This window comes from Stomoxys calcitrans, chromosome 1 (genome assembly GCF_963082655.1).
Source record: "Stomoxys calcitrans chromosome 1, idStoCalc2.1, whole genome shotgun sequence".
NCBI classification, from domain to species: domain Eukaryota; kingdom Metazoa; phylum Arthropoda; class Insecta; order Diptera; family Muscidae; genus Stomoxys; species Stomoxys calcitrans.
In genome coordinates this window covers 54,092,495-54,114,998 of record NC_081552.1, presented here as the reverse complement: position 1 = coordinate 54,114,998, position 22,504 = coordinate 54,092,495, and the positions used below count along the sequence as shown (strand labels likewise).

Here is a 22,504-nt window from a genome sequence, read left to right as displayed (position 1 = left end):
GCTTAGGTGTATGTCTATAGTGGCATGGGGCAGAATAATATCTGCAACCTCTTTTCAACCTTACTTAATTAAAAAAATTATTGAAATTTTCATTTAAGTTTTTAATTGACCCAATTGAAAAACTTACAAAATTTTATTTGGAATTTTTTTTTAAAATCCAGTTCGTAGAACCGGCTGCTATAGGATTGCTATACATTTACCGAAATGTGGGACGTACGGGCATTTGAAATCTCCTTCCAGTTATATTCTTGGGGACGATATGTTATATGTTGCTTAAGTAAAACCTATTTAGGACTACAGTGCCGATTTTATAAATGAAGGCAATTCCATGGCACCCGGTTGTGCGTACAGGATTGACCCAATGGAGTCCTTCATCGACAAGGGCTGCCGTGTACAACACACCGCTACAACAACAACAACATAAAAGAAAAGGTATAGGGTCTAAGACCACATTGTAATTAAAAAATTTTTCAATTCAATTAAAAAAACTACTGATTCAATTAATTTTTAATTGAAATTTTAAAATATATCAATCACGATTGCGATTGTAAATTCTTTCAAAAAATTGCAAAATTCCAATCACGACTGTAATTCGAGAAAACATCATGTTCAATTATATTTTTATACCCACCACCGAAGGATGGTGGTATATTCATTTTGTCATTCCGTTTGCAACACATCAAAATATCCATTTCCGACCCTATAACGTATATATATTCTTGATCAGCGTAAAAATCTAAGACGATTTAGACATGTCCGTACGTCTGTCTGTTGAAATCACGCTACAGTCTTTAAAAATAGAGATATTGAGCTAAAACTTTGCACAGGTTCTGTTTTTGTCCATAAGCAGGTTTAGTTCGAAGATGGGCTATATCGGACTAAATCTTCATATAGCCCCCATATAGACCGATCCGCCGATTTTTGGTCTCAGGCCCGTAAAAGCCACATTTATTATCCGATTTTGCTGAAATTATGGACAGTGAGTTGTGTTAGGCCCTTTGACATCCTTCGTCAATTTGGCCCAGATCGGTTCAGATTTGGATATAGCTGCCATATAGACCGATCCTCCGATTTAGGGTCTTAGGCCCATAAAAGCCACATTTATTATCCGATTTTGCTGAAATTTGGGACAGTGAGTTGTGTTAGGCCCTTCGACATCCTTCGTCAATTTTGCTCAGATCGGTTCAGATTTGGATATAGCTGCCATATAGACCGATCGGCCGATTTAGGGTCTTAGGCCCATAAAAGCCACATTTATTATCCGATTTTGTTGAAATTTAAGACAGCGAGTTGTGTTAGGCCCTTCGACATCCTTCGTCAATTTTGCTCAGATCGGTTCAGATTTGGATATAGCTGCCATATAGACCGATCGGCCGATTTAGGGTCTTAGGCCCATAAAAGCCACATTTATTATCCGATTTTGTTGAAATTTAAGACAGCGATTTGTGTTAGGCCTTTCGACATCCTTCGTCAATTTGGCCCAGATCGGTTCAGATTTGGATCGGCCGATTTACGGTCTTAGGCCCATAAAAGCCACTTTTTTTATCCGATTCAGCTGAAATTTGGGACAGTGGGTTGTGTTAGGCCCTTCGACATCCTTCGTCAATTTGGCCCAGATCGGTTCAGATTTGGATATAACTGCCATATAGACCGATCGGCCGATTTAGGGTCTTAGGCCCATAAAAGCCACATTTATTATCCGATTTTGTTGAAATTTAAGACAGCGAGTTGTGTTAGGCTCTTCGACATCCTTTGTCAATTTGGCCCAGATCGGTTCAGATTTGGATATAGCTGCCATATAGACCGATCCTCCGATTTAGGGTCTTCGGCCCATAAAAGCCACTTTTTTTATCCGATTCAGCTGAAATTTGCTTCTGGGCCCATGATAGGCGAATTTATTGTCTGATGTCGCCGAAATTTGGGACAATGAGTTATGTTATGCCCCTTGACATACTTCGGCAATATGGTACAGATCGGTCCAGATTTGGATATAGCTGCTATATAGATCAATTTCTCGGTTTGAGGTTTTGGGGCCATAATAGGCGCATTTATTGTCCGATTTTGCTGAAATTTGGGACAGTGCGTTGTGTTAGACTCTTCGACATTTTTCTGCAACTTAGCCCAAATCGGTGCAGATTTGGATATATCTGCTATGTAGACCGATCTCTCGATTTAAAGTCTTGGCCCCATAAAAGGCGCTTTATTAATCCGATTTCACTGAAATTTGACACAGTGTCTTATTTTGGTTTTTTCGACATCTGTGTCGTATATGGTTCAGATCGGTTTAATTTTAGATATAGCTACTAAAAAGACCAATATTTTGTTATACACAATTGAACAATACTTGTACTTATTAGTATTTGGTCCAAATCGGAACATATTTCGATATAACTGCTATGGGACATATGGTGTGCAATTTTCACCGGATTTTGATGGAAGGTGGCTTACATATATATCCGAGGTTGTCGGTATTCAAAGTTCGGCCCGGCCGAACTTAACGCCTTCTTACTTGTTAATTGAAATTTTGAGAAATGTATTTATAATCCTTATCCACAGTTTGCATAGCAAAACAGCTTTGGTAAACATGTAGAAGATTTCTGTGGAAAAAAAGAAAATCCATTATACTGTCAATTTTACAAAGGATAGGCAAAGATAAGTATCTTTGGTTTGGAGAAATCTGTTGTATTGTATATTAACCCATAAAACCTTTCGAAATTTCCATCAAAAGAGCCAAGGATCAAAACATATTGATACTGTTGCACCTTTATTCTTGTTATAGAGGCATTGAAGTGATATATAGACATATAGATTAGGTATGAGATAGCTACGGCTACGGCTATGAGACTTAGGTAGAGCTGGCAAAATATCGTTGGTACTATCAAAATTTATTTTTTTGGCGAAATATCAATTGTTTTTTGTATCGATATTTTGACAAATTTCCGCAAATTAAAAAAAAAAAATCACAGCTGACAAAAGAACGTCTACAGTAGAACAGCGAAAAGCTTCCAAATAACCATTAATTATTATGAATTTAGTGATTTTTCTACCCATAAACCCATATCATAACGAAACAACGTGAAGCACCAACAGTTGCTTCTAGTGCTGATGTTGTAGCTGTGAGTTGTGTTCTTTTTTTCGTCTACGGTTCTAATAAATATCCAGATTCAGGAACTCTGCTACTAAGGTGATAAGGCGTCCGGAGGGATCTGGTTCTAATTGGAGTAGGTTTGGCTGGCAGTTGAAGTGGTGACGTGTGGTCCCAGGTTGCAATCGGCACAGACATCCAATACTTTGGCATCAATCCTAGATCGTGCAGTAGTTGAGATGGTTTGTACAATTCAATTGAAAACATGGAAAATTACATACAAAAAACCAAACGTAAGTAGAAATTTGAATTGCGGAAAACCATTCTCTTACATGTGGAACACAACAGAAAAAAAATAACAGGAAAAATCGCACGGATTATAAAAGAGGAGGCAAAAAGAGGGGACACGTGTATCGGCTTTGTGAAAGTTTAAATCGAAAAGGAACCAAACAGGAGGGTGGAAGTTCCACCTTCTGGAAATTTTTCCAAATATTCGACTACCGATAACTTGTAATCCTTTCATTTTAGAGTTATAGTCTATTGGGCAATATTTCTGACAATACTGCTACCAATATTATTTTAAAACATTTTAACAATATTGTGAGATTTTGGCTTAACTCGAAAACTTACTTAAATAGCAGTGAGCCCACTGCTTAAAGTTTTGCAAAAATTAATTATTTTAATTTATGTAGGTCAGTTGGTGTGACAATTCTAATGAGACAAATCAGAGTCCACTGTGATACCACAGTAGCGACAGAACAAAGCCTCTGGTGGAAATCATGGAAAATATTGGAAAATCTTGGGCCTTGAGACTGAAAAGTATGTCCTTTGTTTTGCTTTAAAGTTACTGAAATTAACGATAGTATCGAAAGTTATCGGTATTTTTTGAAAAATATCGAATATTGCGAATGTCGATAGTTTGTCAGCTCTAGACTTAGGACGAGGGTGAAGTTAGGAACAGAACATACCTATGCGGAATAATTGAGACGACGATGAATGCACGGAATAGGTTTCAGGTCGGATAACCAAAAAGGCATTTGAGGTCGAGTGCGCGACACCATTGTCAGCGGCACAGTCTTGGATTGACAGAACTCTGATATTCCTTTGTGGCCGGATCGTGGGTAGACGAGGGTATTACTAAGAAGAAGTAGGAAGGAGGTCAGAATGGCTTTCGGTATCATTACAGGACACATAGGATTATGGCCGCACATAGTCCTACGTCAATGGCCGGAACATTCACTATGTCAATGCTCGGCTTTCGCGACTTGCAGACACCTACACAGTGATGCGGTTACCATACTAGACTTGAAGTCTGCAGCAATGATACCATAGATCCTAGTTAAGGTTCTAAAATTCGTTACCATAAATATATCCTTATTTGGTTTGGCCAAAAGAAATTTCGTCATATGAGGAGGTAGCGATCCTCGTCGAGCTCCAAGGTGAGCAAGCTCATTCCGGTCCAAGAGACCTAACGCCACGGGAACGTCGTCGTCATTGGCTTGTTAAAGGCGCCAATAACTCGGCTTGTCATATCAAGTATCATAGGCACTCAGTATTTAGACAAGAGCCGGTGCCAGGGCCGGTGCAATTGCACCTACTCCGTATACGAAGCATCCCACTATCTGCAAACCTGTGGACGCGCCCATTACCTAACAGCAAAGCTTCTCGTTGTAACGCTGAACACCACACAAATCGGAGCTCACAGTTCCAACCCATGTGGTGCTAATAGCCATCCCATACCGGGATTTCGAGTGGGTCTGGCTGGGCAGTTAAACAGGTGACGTGTTTCGTGTGGTTGCAGGTCACAATCGGGACACACTTCCTGGATGTTGGCATCAATCCTTGCTCTGTAGGAGTTGAAGAGGCTGCGTCTGCCGCATCTTAATTGAGCCAGAACTGCTCTGGTTTGCCGGGGGAGGTCAATATCGAGTGTCCAGCATTGTTGTCATTCTACTGGGGAAAATATTTCAGCTTTTCCATGCGATGTACAGTATCCTGCTCCTTGGCTCTTGTCGTTAGTTCGTCCATTCCTATGGCAACCAATATAAGGACATGTTTGTAGCATCCACCACAGGAAAGAAGGTCATTCCGTTTGCTCGTTGTGTCATCTATCTGTCTGCCTGTTTTGACGAAAGCACGGCAGCTTTCAAACGAGTAAAACTAGCCGTTTGAAGTTTTGCAGATATACTTCTTTTTGATGTATTTATGCCGAATATTTTAGCGAATTTTTTATTATACCCACCTACACAGAAAAAAATAACTCTTAAAAAACCAACTACCAAATTTGTGTGTGAAACACACGAATTTTAGCATTGAATCGAAGACATTATTTGTTGAAGTACGTAAGTACGACTCTAAAGAGACTTGATAAACAAAATTATCGAAATTTTGTAGAGTTTTAACAAATTCATTAGTTGAGGTAGTTGTTAAAATAGACGTACTACCATGTAGAGCACAAAACTCCCATGCCATTCATCACTTGCAAACCAAGGTTCGAGTCCCCCGGTCAGCCAAAAAAAAAAAAACAATATTTTTTTTTCATTAAAGTTATTTTAGAAAATTCGTCATAAAAAATATGAATTTCGTATTCAGAACAAATTTTTTTGGAGTGGTTTTTACCTTTTTTTATAACTTAATTATTTAAGATACTTATTGCTGTGCAGCAGTACTTATTGATTTATTTCATCATAAAAAGATGATGTCGGTAGGCTTGAGGATGCGTGCAAGACTACCAAACATGAGATTTGTGAGTTCTCAATACTCTGCGGCACCAAATTTATTTACGTTTTTAAGGGTAATAGTAGAGAGAGAGAGTGTAGAAAACCCCGAGAGCAGCAGTAACACGAATGAGAGACAAAGCAGCGGGAGCCCCGAACAAAGAAAACAAAAACACCCACCACTCGAAGCAAAACACATGCGTTAGGCTGGTTAGATGGTTTTCTTTGCCTCGCTTATGGATGTATTGTTGTTGTTGTTATATGTTGGCTTGCAAAGGGTGCTTTTCAACAACAAATTTGTACTTCGCGTCGTTGAGATTCAAAATAAATTGTTGCAGAAAAATTAACAACTTTCGTAGTTGTTTTTGCGACCAAAGTTGTTTGGTTTTCAAAATTATTTTTATCTGTGTATGTTCACACTACACAGTTTACCAATATTTTATTATATTGTAATAAAATAATTGTAAATAAAAGACATATTCAATCCGTTTGTAAAGTCTCGAAATATTAATCTGCGATCCCATTAAGTATATATATTCTTGACATTCTAAAACGATCTAGACATGTCCGTCCGCCCGTTCCTCCCACCGTCTGTCAAAATTACGATAGTGGTCGAACAAATAAAGATATCCACAGATACTACTTGTTGGTGTCACAGAGATCATCGTAACGCCGAGGTTAACATGTCCGGCTAAAACGCTGAAAGCCTGTGTTCGAGTCCTGGCAAGAACATCAAAAAAAATTTATCAGCGGTGGTTTTGCTGACGACATTTGTGAGGTACTGTACCATTTGGTATGACAGCCATGTAAAAAACTTTTCCCCAAAGAGGTGTCGGCTATAAAAAGGTGGACCCTTATCATTGAGCTTAAACTTGAATCGGACAGCACTCAGTAATATGTGAGAAGTTTGCCCCTATTCCTTAGTGGAATGTTCATGGGCAAATTTCCATTTGCTGATGTAGGTCGATGGAGATTGCAAATGGGTCATATCGGTTATGACTTCGACGTAGTTCCCATATACAATTTTCCTTCGATTTGACTTAAATTTTCGCCCTTCAATTAAGTTCATTTGTGTACATTTTTAGCAAAATCCATGGTGGTGGACCCCAAGATTCGGCCCGGTCCTTCCTATGTCTACTTGGTCGTTCTTTTTTTTCTAAATATTCGCTTTTTATACCCTCCACCATAAGATGGGGGTATACCAATTTCGTCATTCTGATTGTAACTACTCGAAATATTCGTCTGAGACCCCATAAAGTATATATATTCTTGATCGTTGTGAAATTTTATGTCGATCTAGGCATGTCCGTCCGTCTGTCTGTCGAAAGCACGCTAACTTCCGAAGGAGTAAAGCTAGCCGCTTAAAATTTTGCACAAATACTTCTTATTAGTGTAGGTCGGTTGGTATTGTAAATGGGCCATATCGGTCCATGTTTTGATATAGCTGCCATATAAACCGATCTTGGGTCTTGACTTCTTGAGCCTGTAGAGTGCGCAATTCTTATCCGATTGGAATGAAATTTTGCACGACGTGTTTTGCTATGATATCCAACAACTGTGCCAAGTATGGTTCAAATCGGTCCATAACCTGATATAGCTGCCATATAAACCGATCTTGGGTCTTGACTTCTTGACTTCTATTATCCGATTTGCCTGAAATTTTGCACGACGGATTCTCTCATGTCCATTAACATACGTGTTTATTATGGTCTGAATCGGTATATAGCCCGATACAGCTCCCATATAAATCGATCTCTCTATTTTACTTCTTGAGCCCACAAAGGGCGCAATTCTTATTCGAATTGGCTGACATTTTATACAGGTCTCCAACATATAATTTAATTGTGATCCAAACAGGACCATATCTTGATATCGCTCTAATAGTAGAGCAAATCTTTTTTTATATCCTTTTTTGCCTAAGAAGAGATGCCGGGAAAAGAACTCGACAAATGCGATCCATGGTGGAGGGTATATAAGATTCGGCCCGGCCGAACTTAGCACGCTTTTACTTGTTACTTGTTAATATCCCTAATTTAATACCCATAATGCTTATGGTCTCTTTTCAACCTTGAGTCTTACGGATATCAGATTAATATTCCTGGGGTTACTATTTGAAGAAGTGCCCAATAGAAGGCAGTTTTCATAAACTCAGGGCACTTAAGGCAATATTTTTTTTTGGTATTTCCTCTTAGATGGCCTTTGAGTTGATTTAAATTTCTCAATCGTAAATTATTTCAGCTCTCAATAATAATTAGTTTTGATCCAAATATTTGATAATAGAGTGGTTTGGCTGTTTTTGTCACGATGCTGCCTACCTACATGTTGCCATAAATCCCAGAAAAATAAAAGTACAAGTGAACTATTGGTCAAACTGCCAGATATATTCAATGCAGCACACCATACAAGCGATTGTCGGAACAAACTTTAAATAGCCACCATACCAACATTGAATATGGCAACACATGTGCTATTACAAGCGCGCGCATTTGGTCGAGTCTCTCAAATAGCCGACAGTAAACCAGCCGACTAATTTAATGTGCTCACCTCTCACTACAAAGCAAAGAGACTAGTGTAATGAAAAGGTAGCAGACACCAAACAATGGAATATAATGTGCTCACCTTATAGCACTCACCATACAGCAAGGAGACGTATGTGAAAGAAGAGGTATCAGATAGCTAACAATGGGATTCCATGTGCTAAACGCAAGGCTCTCCCTATACATTGAAGAGTCCTAAGTGAGCAAAATGTTTTAGAATGCAAACAAGTTAATAACGAAAAATTGTATACTAAACAATAATACTCAATAATTTGATTAAAATACAAACAATATAAAACTATAAATAAATAATATACATACACATGCACATAGGTATAGGCAAAACCAAAAAATTCACTTACCAAGAAAATATTTATTTAAACCCACTAATGCCTGACCCCCGATTTCCTTGGCCGATTTGATGAAATTTTATGTATTGAGAGCAATTATATTGACATAGTACTTTTTCCAAAGCTTTTAAAAAAATTTGAAAAAATCTTTTTTCTTTATTTCCTAAGCGACTGTTACAACATAAAAGAAATTAATTTCCTTAATACTTTATGATCATTTAGCGAAAAAAGTGAATTTTAATTAATTTGAAATAAAATTGCAAATAGTAGGCTAATCGCCATATATATATATATATATATATATATATATATATATATATATATATATATATATATATATATATATATATATATATATATATATATATATATATATATATATATATATATATATATATATATATATATATATATATATATATATATAGATATATATATATATATATAACTTCGACGTAGTTCCCATATAAAATTTTCCTTCGATTTGACTTAAATTTTCGCCCTTCAATTAAGTTCATTTGTGTAAATTTTTAGCAAAATCCATGGTGGTGGACCCCAAGATTCGGCCCGGTCCTTCCTGTGTCCACTTGGTCGTTTTTTTTTTTTAATATTCGCTTTTTACTTGTTAATATCCCTAATTTAATAGCCATAATGCCTATGATCTCTTTTCAACCTTGAGTCTTACGGATATCAGATTAATATTCCTGGGGTTACTATTTGAAGAAGTGCCCAAAAGAAGGCAGTTTTCATATACTCAGGGCACTTAAGGCAATATTTTATTTTTGGTATTTATATATATATATGTATATATATATATATGTATATATATATATATATATATATATATATATATATATATATATATATATATATATATATATATATATATATATATATATATATATATATATATATATATATATATATATATATATATATATATATATATATATATATATATATATATATATATATATATATATATATATATATATATATATATATATATATATATATATATATATATATATATATATATATATATATATATATATATAAGAATTTTGAGAAAATTTTCGTTTGATTTTTTTTCCGACTTTCGACAAGCCAATTTTCCCCCAAAACATGAGCTTATATGACGGGAAAATTTTGAACTATTTCATTCGTCCACTTTACGCCAATCTAAATTTCATTAGGATAAATCTTTCCTAACTCGAACTAGAATTTTTCTAACACAGCTCTATTTGTGGGTATTTTTCCATCCATTTGTCGCTAACAGGTTAATTCCTCCTCTAATTCGAAGAAAATATTTCTTTTAATTCCCCTTTGTATTTCCGTGAGAACTGTTTTCATTCCAAGTCTCTTGTTGATATGAATTTACTTGTGCCAACAACAACAGCTAAGGCAACAGACAACCACCAACTGTACGGCCCATTTCAATAAACACACAAACATACAACAATCGCAGGCAGAGTACTAACCATACAAAACTTGGGGAGAGCCCAAAGCAAAAATAACCACACAAAAGACTTTTGAAATGTAGCATGCCGAAAAGAGATAACCATTGTCTGTAGTTGCTCTCCTTGTCGAGCTCTCCCAACAAATTTATTTTATGTATGCTCACGTTTAGTCAGACATTGACTTTTTAGTCGTCATACAACGTTTTGCCATTGTACATACAAAATACTAACAAGCGTTGCCGAGGCTGGTCGTTTGGCAAAGCAAGCAGTAAAGTTGTTTAAACAAAGTGAAGTTTAAGAAGTGTAATATGAATAATTTTACCACGGAACGTAATAATTTTACTCTCGAGCGCAACAATTGTCGGCGTAAATTGATACTCATGGTTAAACAACATCCAATTTTGTGGAATAAAACTCAAGAAAACTACAATAGAAATCGGCCACTTAAAATGCATACATGGAAACAGATTTCCGAAGTACTTGGAATATCGGGTAAGTAACGAAGAGAGAGTAATAGATGTAGAGAGAGAGAGAGAGTGAGAAAAAGTATGGGTAGGTAAGTGTTAGATGAGGCTGACCAAGTTGCATGTCGGAATAAATGCTTGGCGTTGCCACATTATTGTGTAAAATAAAAGTTGCCGAACAGTGGGCCCAAGAAGAGTATTCAAACATAAACTAAGAATGATCCACAAAGATGTAAAAAATTAGATAAAAATTTAATTTTTGTTAAAAAACCAAAAGATAGATATTGTTTATGAATTAGTTCTGAAAATTTTAAAAATTAAAAGCAAAAATCTCTAATACACGTACTTTTTTTATTTTGAAACTTGTAATTTTTTTTAACAAAAAAAAACCCAAATAATTATTAATATATTTTTTTTTATCTTATAATTTAATTTATATTTTAATATATTTTTTTTATCTTATAAAATTTCCCAAATATCAAGAAAAAATATTGTTTTTAAATGATAATCATTTTTTCTTAAAAACATCGCATGAATCAACAAAAAGATTTTATATTTGATCTTTTGTTTTGAAAACCCTTTTTCTAAATATCAAAAATTAAGATGGGAAACAATTTTTACTAATTTTTCTTTTAAACCAAATATTCTTTAAACCAAGAAAATATTTGAAAATTAAAAGCAAGTTTCATTTTGCTTGAGATACTTCTGTTAATGATATTTTTTACAATGTTTATTGTTTTTTTTTTGGTTCTTTGTAGTTGAAAAAATTCGCCGCACCTGGGAAAATCTGCGTGATCAATATAGGCGTGATTTAAAGCGTGAGATGAAATATGGCTTTAAATCTAAATGGCGTTTTTTCAAGGATATGGATTTTATACGTGAAATGGTCACCTGTAAGGGACAAGTTAATGAACTAACAGACTCGGATTCGGAAAATGAAAACAATGAAGTACAACAATATTCGAATTATAGTTTTGAAAATATTGCAAATATGCCAGAGGCAACACAAATGCCTAATACAATTCCAGTAACCAACTCAAATAATTTCCAACCCATTATATTGACTAAGCAATGGCAAAGTGGCAACAATATGCATGATGAAGCACATCCTCAGGAAGATTTTTCATTTCCTACATCCCCCAATGCCAACTCACCTTTTCATAGAATTTCTCAAGAAATTCCCCTACACTCCCAAATGTATGCAGACGTAACAGCCAAAAACTTTAATTCTGCCAGAGATATGACAAATCCTCCAGAGATGGCCAAAAAAGAGGCTGACTCAGATGTTGAAATAGAAGCTGAATATATGATACCACAAATGGATTTACAAAGCAAACAGAATGTTTCACTCAACAGTCGACCAAAGCAATACGCCGCTTTAACGCCTAGTAGATCTAATGTGGGATTCCATCAAGAACCTTTGGTCACCACTACAAATCTACAAAGACCGAAAGTGGTTATTGAGGCATCGTGCAGCAGCAATACTATGCTGAAAAACAACCCATCCGCTGATATAACCAATCCCATGGAACTTATAGCCTTGCTGGCCAAGAGGGAACCCCAAACAGACTCTGATGTAGAAATAGAAGCCGAAACCCTGAGAACACCGAAAACAACACCATCCACTCCCAGCCATGCATCGACAATGGCAAGACAACATCAACAAGAAGCTCAAGTCTCTACTTCTGGTATAAAACGACCCGTTATTACTGTGGAGGATGCAAGCCCTTTGGAAGCACCTGCTTGCAGCAGTGCTACCAACAGACGCAAGAAAAGTAATGAGTCTGCTGATTTGGAGGCCAAGGATGAGGATTATTATTTTGTCATGAGTCTATTGCCTTCGATAAGGCAAATTCCCCGCAACCGAAAATTTGCCTTGAGAATAGGTATTATGAATTTAATTGCCAAGGATTTGGAGGAGGTGTGTAAATGAGATCGGAAGAATAGGAAGGTACAGCGGGGTGACAAAACTTAGTTGCAATTTTGAATGAGACCGCAGGAATATGAAATAACAGCGAGGTGTCTTGAATGGAAATGTAAAAAACAAAGTGAATTAATTACTTTTTAAACTCTTACTGTTAAGAATTTTTCAATAAGCAAATGGACATGGCTCATACTTCTCAATATTGAAAAACCACGTCGCGTTAACGTTACGTTAATCAGTAACTATTTATATATTTCTTATATTTATATTTCTTTATTTCTACCTAAAAATATCAAAACAAAAAAGGATCATTAAGTATCAGAAAAAGTGATTGAAAAACAAAAATTTTTACTTTGAATCTTATATTTACGCTATTTTACAAAATAAAGAAGTTCCTCTAAAAAGCAACAAGTAAGAGTCTAAAGTTTAGACACTTAACCAGCCATGTCCAAAATCAAAATGGAACTGGATGTGTTAAATACTCTCTTTAACCCTAGGATGGCGAACATTTTTTCTACATTGTTGAGCGGACGTGGTCTGGCCAGATCACAACTTAAAAAGAGCTGTAATATGTAAATGTTTTTATTTAAAACTTTATTTTTCTTCGAAAATGTTTTAATATTAACTCATATTTTAATTTCAATTGTTTAAAACGATAACAAGGGAAAAGCAAACGAAATTATGGAGATGGATGTCATAACAATACACTCCGTGCAGAGTTTCACCCAAATCGGGTAACAACTTAAGATGCTAATTCGAGAGATCTGTTTCTGAATCAATCAGGTCCAAATCTGAACCGATAAGGCAATCCCAAACGACCTTCTCCAGCAAGAAGTACATGCGCAAAATTTTAAGTGAATATCTTTATTCGTTCGGCCGCTATCGTGATTTTCACCATGCTATTGAGGTGGATATTAAAGCATAAATAAATAAAAATAAAATCTTTACTTATACGAATAAATTTATATTTTCAAATTAAGTCAACTTTGTTTTTAGCTAAAAAAAATTTAAATAAATGTTTTAAATGTGTTGGAAGTACCAGAATTTGCGAACTGTATGTTTAGGTCTAGTCACACCATGTCGGCCCAAATCCGTAGGTACTAATTTCAATAGCACATAATGTCCAACATAATTCAAAATGTTATAATTTCCTTATTGCATTTACTTAGAACCCTTCATTTTACTTACATATTAAGTTCCCTTTTCATCAAAATGCTTAATGAATTGTAGGGAAGCCATAACAACGTAACAATTAAAAGCGTGCTAAGTTCGACCGGACCGAATCTTTTGTACTCTCCACCATGGATTGCATTTGTCAAGTTCTTTGAATGACTTTTTCAAATAAATATGAGCCGTATCAAGTCATTGTATGGACCGTACTTGGCATGGTTGTTAGGTGTCATAGAAAAGCACCACCTACAAAATTTCGGGCTAATGGATTAATAATTGCGCCCTCCAGAGGCTCAACAAGTCAAACTGGGAGATCGATTTATATGACATTTATATCAGGTTATATACCCATTTAGATCATACTTGGAACAGTTGTTGGAAGTCATCCCAAATCTACATAAACAAAATGTCAACCATATTGGATAATAATTGCGCCCTCTAGAAGCCCAAGTAGTCTAATTGGGACATCGGTTTATATGGCGGCTATATCAGGTTATGGACTGATTTAGACCATACAGCACAGTGTTTGGAAGTCAGACCAAAACACTTCATGCAAAATTTCAGCCAAATCGGATAAGAATTGCGCCCTCTAGAAGTCTAATCGGGAGATGGGCTTATATGGCAGTAATATCAGGTTATGGACTGACTTAGGCCATACTTGGAACAGTTGTTTGAAGTCATAACAAAACGCTTCTTGCTAAAATCAGAAAATCAGATAAGAATTGCGCCCTCTAGAACCTCAAGAAGTCAAGACCCAAGATCGGTTTATATGGGAGAAATATCAAAACATGGACCTATTTAACCCATTTACAATCCCAAGTGACCTACACTAGTGAGAAGTATTTGTGCAAAATTTCAAGCGGCTAGCTTTTCTCTTTCGAAAGTTGGCGTGCTTTCGACAGACGGACGGACGGAAATTGTTAGATCGACTTAAAATGTCATGACGATTAAGAATATATTGGGTTGCCCAAAAAGTAATTGCGGATTTTTCATATAGTCGGCGTTGACAAATTTATTCACAGCTTGTGACTCTGTAATTGCATTCGTTCTTCTGTCAGTTATCAGCTGTTACTTTTAGCTTGCTTTACAAAAAAAAGTGTAAAAAAAGTTTATTTGACTAAAGTTCATTCTAAGGTTTATTAAAAATGCATTTACTTTCTTTTAAAAAATCCGCAATTACTTTTTGGGCAACCCAATATATATTTTATGAGGTTTTAGACGCATATTTCGAGGTAATACAAACGGAATGACGAAATTAGTATACCCGCCATCATATGGTGGAGGGTATAACAAGTGAAAGTGTGCTAAGTTCGGCCGGGCCGAATCTTGGGAACCCGCCACCATGGATTCTGCTAAAAATAAATTTAGTTGAAGGGCATAATTTTATTCTACATACCAAACTTCTGTCAAACCAGGAAAGGTTAAAGCTTCTAGGAACCGAACAAGGATGATCGAGAAACCGGTTTACATGGGAGCTATATCAGGTTATAGACAGATTTGGACCATATTTGGCACAGTTGTTGAAAGTCCTAACAAATCACTACATTTTTAATTTCAGCCAAATCGGACAAAAAATGCTGCTTGTAAGGGCTCAAGAAGTCAAAGCGGGATATCGGTTTATATGGATGCTACACCAGGTTATAGGCCGATTTGGACAGTAAATGGCGCCGTTGTTGGAAGTCATAACAAAACACTTTGTGCAAAATTTTAGCCAAATCGGACAAAAATTGAGGCTTACAGGAGCTCAAGAAGTCAAATCGGGGTATTGGTTTATATGGCGGCTATTTCAGGTTATAGCCCGATTTAAACCGTTCTTGGTACAGTTGTTAAAACTCATAACAGAACATCACATGCTCAATTTCAGTCGGACATATTCAAAATTTCAGCCAAATCGGAAAAAATTGCGGCTTGTGAGGGCACAAGAAGTCATATCGGGAGATCGGTTTATATAGGAGATATATCAGGTTACAGACCGATTTGGACCGTACTTGGCACAGTTGGTGAAAGTCATAACAGAACACTACATTAAAAGTTTCAGCAAAATAGGCTTCCAGGGCCGAAGTCAGATCGGTTGATATGGGAGCTATATCTAAATCTGAACTTTTTCGACTTTAACTCTTAACTTTCTGGCTGGGCTAAGACCCGAGACTATATATATGAATATATAGTCTGATTTCAACCATATTTATATGTGATGTCGGGAAGCTTAAAACAAATCACAGTTTCATCGAAATCGGTTAATAAATGCAGCTTTTATGGGTTTCAGACCCTAAATCGGCAGATCGCTCTATATGGCAGCCATATCTAAATATAGTGCGATCTGAACTATATTTGGGCCTGATATCGGGAGGCTTAAAACCGCTCAATGTTTAAAATTTCACCGAAATCGGGTAATAAATAAAGCTTTTGTGGGCTTCAGACCCTTAATCGCCGTGTGTATTTATTGTGTGATTTTGCTGAAAATTGGTATAGCGAGTTAAGTTAAGCCCTTCGACATTCCCCTTCAATACGGTTGGGTTCGATCCAAATTTGGATATAGCTGCCACATAAACCGATCTGCCTATTTAAAGTTTAAGGCCAATAAAAGGTGAATTTATTAACAGATTTCGCTGAAATTAAGCGCAATGAGTTGCGTTAGATCTTTTGATATAGCCCGCTCTAACAATTTAGGATCTTGGGCCAATAACAGGCGTATTTTTGTCCGATTTCGTTGAAATTTGGTACAGCAAGTTGTGTTATGCTCCTCGACATCCCTGTTCAATACGGCCCAGATTTGGATATATGTGATATATATACCGATGGAGATCGGAACAAATTTGGAATTTTCACTCTATTATGACGAAAGGTGGTTAATATATATTCGAGGTGGGGGGTATTCAAAGTTCAGCCTAGCCGAACCTTTGTAATTGTTTTATTTGAATTAAAGCTTGAAATGCTCTGTATATCCCAGCCAACTTTCAACTATTGTTATTCTGAATGTTACAGCCCAAGTTGGACATCACATTTTATTGCACATATATTTGTAACGAACTTTTATTCTATATCACTTCCTCCATAAAGCCCCAAAAAAACAACTACAGATATTGTTGTGTCTATCTATCTGAGTTTATGTATCCACCATTATCAAAGACCATTTTTCAAAAATTTCGAATTTTCCAATTTTTACATGCATGAAAATGGGCCATATCGGTTGAGATTTGGATATAGCTTCCATATAAACCGATCTCCCGATTTGACTTCTTGCGCCCCTGGAAGCCGCAATTTTTGTCCGATTTGGCTGAAATTTTGCATGTAGTGTCCTGTTATGACTTCCAACGTCTGTGTCAAGTACAGTTCAAATTGGTCCATAACCTGATATAGCTACCATATAAACCTGTCTCCCGATTTGTCATCTTAGGCTCCTGGAAGCCGCAATTTTCATTAGATTTGGCTGAAATTTTGCACATAGCATTTTGTTATGACCTCCAACAACTGTGTCAAATACGGTCCAAATGTGTTTATAACCTGGTATAGCTCCCATGTAAACCGGTCTCCCGATTTGAATTCTTGAACCCCTGGAAGCCACAATTTTTCTCCAAATTGGCTGAAATTGCATGCTGTGTTTTGTTTTAACTTTCAACAACTGTGCCAAAGACAGTCCAAATCGGTCTATAACCTGTTATAGCTCCCATATAAACTGGTCTCTCGATTATCATTGTTCGGTTCCTAGAATCTTTAATTTTGCTGGTTTAACAGAAGTTTGGTGGCGGCCACCGTAGCGCAGAGGTTAGCATGTCCACCTATGACGCTGAACGCCTGGATTCGAATCCTGGCGAGACCAGCAGAAAAAATTTTCAGCGATGGTTTTCCCCTCCTAATGCCGACAACATTTGTGAGGTACTATGCCATGTAAAACTTCCCTCCAAAGAGTTGTCGCACTGCGGCAAGCCGTTGGGACTCGGCTATAAAAAGGAAGTCCCTTATCATTGAGCTTAAATTAGAATCGGATTGCACTCAGTGATATGTGAGAAGTGTGAGAAGAAGAAGGAACAGGGGCATTTTTAGTGGAATGTTCATGGGCAAAATTTGCAATTTGCTACAGAAGTTTGGTATGTAGCATAAAATTATGCCCTTCAACTAAATTCAATTTGTATAAATTATTTTTAGCTGAATCCATGCTGGTGGGTTCCCATGATTTGGGCCCGGCCGAACTTAGCACGCTTTAACTTGTTTAATTTCATTTTTTCATGCCTTTCTTATGATATATAAAACATTCCCCAAATCTGAGTCTATCTGTTCTAAAATCCATCGACTTCGCTAAACTCGGTGCAAACATCTCTTTTTGTGAAATATACCCTTATATGGGAGCTACTATAAAATAGAGCAAAATATTCAAAATTCCGGGGAACATTTGTATGGGACCAGCCCCTAAAGTTGAACCGATATGGACCATTTATGGATCAATGGACCAATATATTCGATTTTTTATGCTTCTAACGTCTTCTTCAGACGTTATTCAGTAAGAGAAACAAATGGAGCGAGAGAAAGAGTATCACTATTTAGAAGTGGGTGATGCGGTGATGCCAACTTGGCATGCAGGTTTCTATATGTTTTGTTGTTTGTATGTTTTGCTAGGCTGCACAACAGTACACAAAATTTATAACTACAGGTCATATGCAGTAGGTGGATTGTATAAAAGCGAGATTGTAGTCCATGTGGCCGTAACATGAATGAATGAATTTTATTAGAATTGGCATGAAGCGAAAGATATTGGGTTGCCCAAATAGTAATTGCGGATTTTTTAAAAGAAAGTAAATGCATTTTTAATAAAACTTAGAATGAACTTTAATCAAAAATACTTTTTTTACACTTTTAGTCTAAAGCAAGCTAAAAGTAACAGCTGATAACTGACGGAAGAAAGAATGCAATTACAGAGTCACAAGCTGTGAAAAAATTTGTCAACGCCGACTATATGAAAAATCCGCAATTACTTTTTGGGCAATCCAATATTTCTCCAGAGATGTAAGCTATGTATAATATTAATCGGCCAAGGGTTTTATAAAGGCGAGTTTGTGGTACATATTACGGTCATACGGCTGAATGGATTTTAATGAAATCAGCATCAATCGAAAGATCCAGAGATGTCCAGAATACATATGAAAATTATTTTTCCGGAAAGAAAATCTATGAAAATGAGGAATTAATTTTCAATTTTTACTAAAGCAATTTTTACTTAAGCATCCGTTATTTGTGTGAATACAAAGCCGTAGGTAGGAGTATTTGTTGTGGGAGTGTGAGAAGTGACTGGTATGTGCAAGAGAAGGAGTATGCTGAAAGAGGTCAATATTGGGGTGCGGGTGTGTGGTGGTACGATGCGTGTGATGCCCTACTTGGTGTTTTTTTTTTGCCCGAAGGTCAGGCAGTAGCTTAAGCTGCGGCTATAGACGTTGCGGTTTAATATGTTGGCAACGGTTAAATACAACTTTGACAACACACTTATTTAACATAGATGTAAACATTAAAAGGAGTCAAAGTTGCTAATTGTGTGGCCACACTGTGTACTTAATATATGAAATAGTTGGGGAGAGTTAAAACAAGTTAAGGAAAGAGGGTGCAGTATTTTTGCTTACATTATGTGATGGGTCCCATATGTTATAAGGTAAACCAGTAAGGAAAGGCAAAAGTCGGGCGGTGCCGATTGTATAATACCCCACACTTACCCAATGAGAAAAAGGTGTGAGCTTAATCAAATTCTTAACCAATTTTGATGGACCTCGGCGGATATTTTAAGATGGCTTATTAAAAAATCCGTATCAAATTTCGAGCAAATATGTTCAAACTGCAATAACTTCGGTTGACAAAAACCGATTTCGACCAAACTTCTTTGATGTTGTGGTAGTAGTCGAGAAAGCGTTGGACACAATTTTTGGAAGATTGATCAATGAATGCGCTTGCAGTGGCCGTAGGAGTGAAAATGGGATGATACATATATATACTAGCTGAACTCGACCCGCTTCGCTGCGCCTTCTTTTACACCATATGAAATATAACTTTCTTTTCAGCTACACTTCTTTGCATTCAAGAAGTTGCCTATATATTTTGCGATCATTTTTTTTATAGAACTTTTAGACTATATGTGGACTGAGGAGCGTTAAAAAAATAAAACCAAAAACAGTCAAATGTTACATCCTTTATTTTATTTATTCAAAGGATAGACAACTTGTCAAAACAGAAGTGAAAAGCATATGATCAACTTTGAACACTATCTTCCGTACTTCTCGCGCTCTTTTCTTTCTTCGAGTTTGCTTTGTTATCCAATAGATGGCGCAAAATTTGTTGCTGGTGATGTTCGCTGTTGATTCCCACCATATAGTCATTAATTTGTAATTTGTTTGAATTCAATTGGATTCAATCCACTTTTGTCAGCTTATCTAATATCACCGTTGCGCATACCGAAAAGCCGAAAGACTGAAAGCCGAAGATGCTTACCCATTGCATAAATATCAGAAACAAATTTCAGTACTGGATATTCCTTCAATATTAGTTGCGACAATTGTAAATAATTATCTATTAAGACTTACGGCCTAGACCACTAACTTTTTTATACCCACCACCGAAGGATGGGGGTATATTCATTTTGTCATTCCGTTTGCAACACATCGAAATATCCATTTCCGACCCTATAAAGTATATATATTCTTGATCAGCGTAAAAATCTAAGACGATCTAGACATGTCCGTCCGTCTGTCTGTTGAAATCACGCTACAGTCTTTAAAAATAGAGATTTTGAGCTGAAACTTTGCACAGATTAATTTTTTGTCCATAAGCAGGTTAAGTTCGAAGATGGGCTATATCGGACTATGTCATGATATGGCCCCCACATAGACCGATCCGCCGATTTAGGGTTTTAGTCCCATAAAAGCCACATTTATTATCCGATTTTGCTGAAATTTGGGGTAGTGAGTTGTGTTAGGCCCTTCAACATCCTCCGTTAATATGGCCTAGATCGGTCCAGATTTGGATATAGCTGCCATATAGACCGATCTGCCGATTTAGGGTATTGGGCCCATAAAAGCCACATTTATTATCCGATTTTGATGAAATTTGGCACAGTGAGTTGTGTTGGGCCCTCCGACATTCTTTGTTAATTTAACCCAGATCAGTCTATATTTGAATATAGCTGCCATATAGACCGATCTTCCGATTTAGGGTCTTGGGCCCATAAAAGCCACATTTATTAACCGATTTTGCTGAAATTTCGGACAGTTAGTTGTGTTGAGCCCTTTGACATCCTTCTTCAATTTGGCCCAGATCGGTCCAGATTTGGATATAGCTGGCATATAGACCGATTTCTTGATTTAAAGTTTTGGGCCCATAAAAGGCGCATTTATTGTCCAATGTCGCCGAAATTTGGGACAGTGAGTTATGTTAAGCCCCTTGAGATGCATTTGCAATATGGCACAGATTTGTATATAGCTGCCATATAGACCTTTCTCTCTGTTTTAGATTTTGGGGCCATAAAAGGCGCATTTATTATCCGATGTCGCTGAAATTTGAGACAGTGAGTAGTGTTCAGCCCTTTGACATCCCTCTTCAATTTGGCCCAGATCGGTCCAGATTTGGATATAGCTGCCATATAGACCGATTTCTTGATTTAAAGTTTTGGGCCCATAAAAGGCGATTTCACCGAAATTTGACACAGTGACTTATGTTAGGCTTTTCGACATCCGTGTCGTATATGGTTCAGATCGGTTTATTTTAAGACAAAGCTACTGTACTTATTAGTATTTGGTCCAAATCGGAACATATTTCGATATAACTGTTATGGGACAAAAGGTATGCAATTTTCACCGGATTTTGATGAAAGGTGGTTTACATTTATACCCGAGGTGGTGGGTATCCAAATTTCGGCCCCGCCGAACTGAACGCCTTTTTACTTATCATAAACTTATGTCGTCATTCCATTTGTAAAAAATCGAAATATTCATCTGAGACCCAACAATGTATTGGGTTGCCCAAAAAGTAATTGCGTATTTTTCATATTGTCGGCTTTGACAAATTTTTTCACAGCTTGTGACTCTGTAATTGCATTCTTTCTTCTGTCAGTTATCAGCTGTTACTTTTAGCTTGCTTTAGAAAAAAAGTGTAAAAAAAGTATATTTGATTAAAGTTCATTTTAAGTTTTATTAAAAATGCATTTACTTTCTTTTAAAAAATCCGCAATTACTTTTTGGGCAACCCAATATATATGTATATTTTTGATCGTTTTGACATTTTACGTCGATTTAGCCATGTCCGTCCATCCATCTGTCGAAAGCACACTGAATTTTGAAGGGATAAAGCTAGGCGCATGGAATTTTACACCAATACTTCCTATTAGGTCAGTTGGGATTGTAAATGGGTTAAGTTTTGATATAGCTGCCATATAAACCGATTTTAAATGCCGCAATGCTTATCCGATTCCTTTCAAATTTTGTATAAGGTATTTTGTTCTCTCCGATCTTCTGATTTGACTTTTTGTGCCTCTAGAGGGCGTAATTTTTATTCGATTTGGCTAAACATTATTTTAACGACTCCTCTTATAACCTTCCACATACGTGCCAAATATGGTCTGCATTGGTCCATAACCTGTTTTAGCTCCCATATGAACCGATTTCCCGATTTTAATTCTTGAGCCACTATATGGGTCAATTCTTGTCCAATTTGGCTGAAATTTTGCACAATGACATCAACTATGGTCTCCAACAGCCAAACCAAGCATGGTCCGAATCGAAACCATTTTGGTCATTTCTGTTGGGGTGGGGTGACCCCCTGTACT

At 36.5% G+C, this 22,504-nt stretch overlaps 1 protein-coding gene across 2 annotated transcripts; it reads left to right on the top strand.

Moving 5' to 3' along the window:
* The first annotated feature begins 10,352 nt into the window (after nucleotides 1-10,352).
* On the top strand, nucleotides 10,353-13,516 carry LOC106093641 (uncharacterized). Of its 2 annotated transcripts, XR_009398804.1 has the most exons (3): nucleotides 10,353-10,641; nucleotides 11,372-13,109; nucleotides 13,201-13,516. XR_009398804.1 is itself a non-coding variant. In XM_013260750.2 (2 exons), exons 1-2 carry the CDS (start codon nucleotides 10,458-10,460, stop codon nucleotides 12,544-12,546), a joined length of 1,359 nt encoding a protein of 452 aa, XP_013116204.2. In that variant the 5' UTR covers nucleotides 10,353-10,457; the 3' UTR covers nucleotides 12,547-13,516. The 2 variants fall into 2 exon arrangements, 1 of the variants encoding a protein (XP_013116204.2); XM_013260750.2 differs by having other exon boundaries at nucleotides 11,372-13,516.
* The last annotated feature ends 8,988 nt before the right edge of the window (nucleotides 13,517-22,504 follow it).